Source organism: Erigeron canadensis, chromosome 8 (assembly GCF_010389155.1).
Source record: "Erigeron canadensis isolate Cc75 chromosome 8, C_canadensis_v1, whole genome shotgun sequence".
Taxonomy (NCBI): Eukaryota; Viridiplantae; Streptophyta; class Magnoliopsida; order Asterales; family Asteraceae; genus Erigeron; species Erigeron canadensis.
Window position 1 is genome coordinate 14,722,015 of NC_057768.1, and position 3,904 is coordinate 14,725,918.

Below are 3,904 nucleotides of genomic sequence, written 5' to 3' on the forward strand. Positions count from 1 at the left end.
TGTTATATGGTTTGAGGTTTGATCAACAAATTTCGTATCTAAGCTAAAAGGAAAAAAAATTTGAAAGTAGTAACCTGCAACTTGTTTCTTAACCGGTTGCTTACATTGTATAACCCAACAAATAAAGTTGGTTATACTAGATAGCAAGTTGAGTAGATGGGTACATTACATAGCCTTTTGGTCATAGTTGGTTACACTCCCATGCTTTTAACCCATTTTTAAATAAAAAAGGTAACACCCAATACTTCTTTCATGAGTTATGAGTCGTAGTACCGTCTAAGACAGTGTTTGTCAAAATTGATATGTAAAAAGCCTTAACATTATCTAAAGTAGAGAGACTGCTTCCAGGTTCTATATACCTACCTAAGGTAGAACTAGACCTCTGTCTCCTGATCGATGCAATGGTGTTAACCACTTGAATAAATACGTCAACATCGCAAATATATCGTATTATACTCACCTTAAACATACGGATATTATCTTGAAGAACGAATGCAGGTCCTCTTAACTCTGCATCAACATCTGGTATCTCTTTAGCAACCATATGCAACAATGTATTTGCATCGTTATCGATCTTCCCCCTCAATCTCTCTGTCATATACTTCTTATTCATCAAAAATTCAAAAACTTCATGGTTACGGTTCATGATTGCTACATGTAAAATATTGTGACCGTCTTGGTCGATATGTTCTATTGCCTGAGGATACTGTTGGAGTATCTCCTCAACAATCTCCGTACACCCGTGTTTAGTTGCTAATAGTAACGGCGTATGAGGCAATCGAATTCCGACTTCAATCGTTGTTATTTTTTCAGCTTGAATTGTGGATGTTTTCTTTCCATATTCATGGAACTTGACTCTGTGCTTTCCCACCCTTGCTTCAGTATTTTCCCATGATGTGTCTTCTTTTACCAGCAACTTTATTAGTTTCATTCCCCATTCATATCTAAACTTGTTTTTGCGCATTTTTTTTAGAAATGACAAAATCCGGCTAGTGTCTTCCACATTTGGGTCAATTACTAAGATTTGAAAGTAGAAACTATATTAGAGTTTATTTAGGTACGAATTTGAAATATTGATGTTTCATATTCAATCTCATTATGTTGTAAACATGTAACATAATATACATTCTTATTAGATTGAATTAGTATCCTGTTTAATTAGCTATCTAGAAAAATTACAAATGTTAGTAATTTATTACTCAAAATTTTGTAGCATGTATTGAACTTTAAATGCGTATATTGTGTACACAACCAAGTGACCAACATTAATTGATTATTACGAATTAGGTAATGATAGATCCTCCTAGTTGACCAACCTAATTATAAGATCAAGCCACCTGGATAAATCGAGGTGTGATCAAGCCACCTGGATTACACATGTCAAATGTTTGTAGGATTATTAGGCTAAAGTGTTAAGAGAATTAATCATTTTTCTTAAATTAAACACCTCTTGAAGAGTTGATTTAGAATCATCTTACAATTATATATCTTGCGAGTGATGTATCTCTTGGGCAAAAGATTCAGTTGACGGCATGAAAGAAGTTGAAGGGGGGTCATCTCGTCTTCATCCTTTTCATGAATTAAACGTTTATGCTTGATCTCTATCTCATGCGCCATCCCTGCAAGGCCAAATACATGATCCAACACAAAAGAAATTATTATAGAAAAATGGACTTGGGCATCACTCTCCAAATGCATTACTAAAAAAGGAAAAAATGAAAAAAATTAGTTACGTTCCATCGTTGTAAAGCTTATTTAAAGAAGCCAGAAAAGAGAAAATTTTCCAAACAAAAGAGTTACATGTTAATAGTCATCATAAGACAGAAGCCATTTTCGAAAGTGAGCAGTTTGTGTTAATAGTCACCATAAGCAATGTGTGTTAATAGTCACCATAACAGAACCCTTTGGAGAAAGTGAGCCGGTGTTAAATAAAATGGACAAAATCAATTAAATAATGCGTCACATGTGGTTCAAAGAACATTTGAGTCCAATTTTAGTATACTAATTGGTAGATGATAACAACAGAATTTATTATTTATATATTACACTCATATACACATACACATACATATACAATTTGCAAATATATATATATATATTTTCTATCACACTATTTGAATTGTAATGTTTTTGGGTGTTATAAAAGTCAACGGGGTTTTCCCCATTTACCCAAAAAAAATATGTATATATGGAGACACACTTACAATAGTTTCTGCTAAGAATGGCAAGATGCAGGATGGTGGACTTATCATCCCTTATGAGAAAGGTTTTCATATCTGGTCCTTGGTTTGTCCTCATGACTTCATCGTGAATGTACTTAAAGATTTTTGACTTGCCATGGCGAGCTGCATAGAACAATGCAGTCTCACCTTGCTTGTTGCTCATACCCAGCAACATAGGAGCCCTGCGTAGCAATTCCTTCGTAATGCTAACCGTACTATTGTTAGTGCCGGTTTCATGAAGGATGGTGCTTCCTCTGCTATTCTGCCAAGTGAGTTTGTGAGTATCACAGTGAGGCACCATATCAAGAAGAGAGAGGGCTAGGTTGGTTTTCTTGTGGTAAATAGCAATATGGATCACAGTGTCTTGGTGTATCGTGATTGTATGCAGAGGGCCCTTGGTGATGCTTGCACATATCTCAAGCACCTTTTCGTCATCCTTCTTCATCATTAGAGCTTTATATAGTTCTGAATTAGTCTTGATCAAGTTATCAGCTTCTTGATCCATGAGACCCGTATATATGCTTGGAGGATTTTAGAATGGAAAGAACAAAAAAATAGATCGAGTAGGTGTATGAATGTTTCTCGGATTTGTAACTTCGAGTGCATTTATTTATATATACATTTGTTGAGGAATCTTGAGAGTTAAAGAATTCTACACGTAATCTATATATACGAGTATTTAACTAATTATCTTTTGATGGTCTATAGGGAGATTCCGGAAGCTATCTAAGTTAAAGACATATTGCCGAAATATGCTTTCTCTTGCAAAGTGGTTACGTAATGATTCCACTTTTCTGGTAAAGAGCTCAAAAACGTAACTTCAAATGCTTGCAACTCTGCTAGTAAATGTTAATATCGTGTAATTAGTTGATCTAAGTTTTCACTTCTTAACCCATTGAATACATTATACTGATACTTTAAAAGGTGTCTTCGATTCTTTTTAAGTGTTTTATCCCTTTCACAATGATTTTTTAATGCTAACCAAAATTCTTTTGATGTATTGAATCCATTAACTAAATGTAATATTTCTTGTGGCGATTACATTTTTAAACATGATAGTGTCTTTTTCTCTGCCTCTTTCAGTCATATCTTGATAAGCATAAACTTTGTTAACACCACTGTCCTCATATGTTGGGGCACTATATCCTTCAGTCATACAAGTCCACATTTTAATGTCCGTGAATTACATAAAGGATTCGAATCGACCTTTCCAAGAAAAGTATTGGTCTATGATCATCAATTTAGGTGGTGAATTACCTTTACCGGTCTCATGGTTTATTAGTATTAATTGGTTAAGATAACTTGCGGCCAATGTATATTATGTTCAATCTAAGAACACGCAAATACCAAAAACACGCAAAACAGGGAACATGCAAACCATAGAAACTCTCAAAATTCAAATAACTCTCAAATCCACAAAAACTCTCAAGTTTCAAGAACAAGCAAAACACGGAATACTCAAAAGCCTTGGTAATAACGAAGCACACAGAAAGGTACAAAGCTCAAGAAACACGCAAAACACCACTTTCACACAATTTCTTAGATCCCGAACATAATATTGTTCTTTGATCGATGAAACTCTGAGAAAGTGTTACTAGGATTGAGATTAATCTAATTTTGGTAACAAGATTGAACCTTTATTTCAAAAACATACCCAAAGAATAATCTCCACCTAAAAACAC

General features: G+C 34.3%; 1 protein-coding gene across 1 annotated transcript; it reads right to left on the reverse strand.

The window, feature by feature from the left end:
* Positions 1–250: 250 nt before the first annotated feature.
* Positions 251–2,793, reverse strand: LOC122610298. The gene is made up of 3 exons (XM_043783294.1): positions 2,205–2,793; positions 1,479–1,619; positions 251–1,017 (listed from the first exon to the last, which is right to left on the reverse strand). The coding sequence occupies exons 1-3, from the start codon at positions 2,725–2,727 to the stop codon at positions 251–253; spliced, it is 1,431 nt and encodes a 476-aa protein (XP_043639229.1). The 5' UTR covers positions 2,728–2,793.
* Between the last annotated feature and the right edge of the window lie 1,111 nt (positions 2,794–3,904).

Excerpts from the sequence above, each read along its gene's own strand:
- LOC122610298 (XM_043783294.1), bottom strand. The coding sequence starts at position 2,727 with ATGGATCAAGAAGCTGATAACTTGATCAAGACTAATTCAGAACTATAT. Across the intron at positions 1,620-2,204 it reads CATTCTTAGCAGAAACTATT|GGATGGCGCATGAGATAGAG; the intron begins GTAAGTGTGTCT and ends TTGGCCTTGCAG. Across the intron at positions 1,018-1,478 it reads CACTCGCAAGATATATAATT|TAATTGACCCAAATGTGGAA; the intron begins GTAAGATGATTC and ends TTCAAATCTTAG.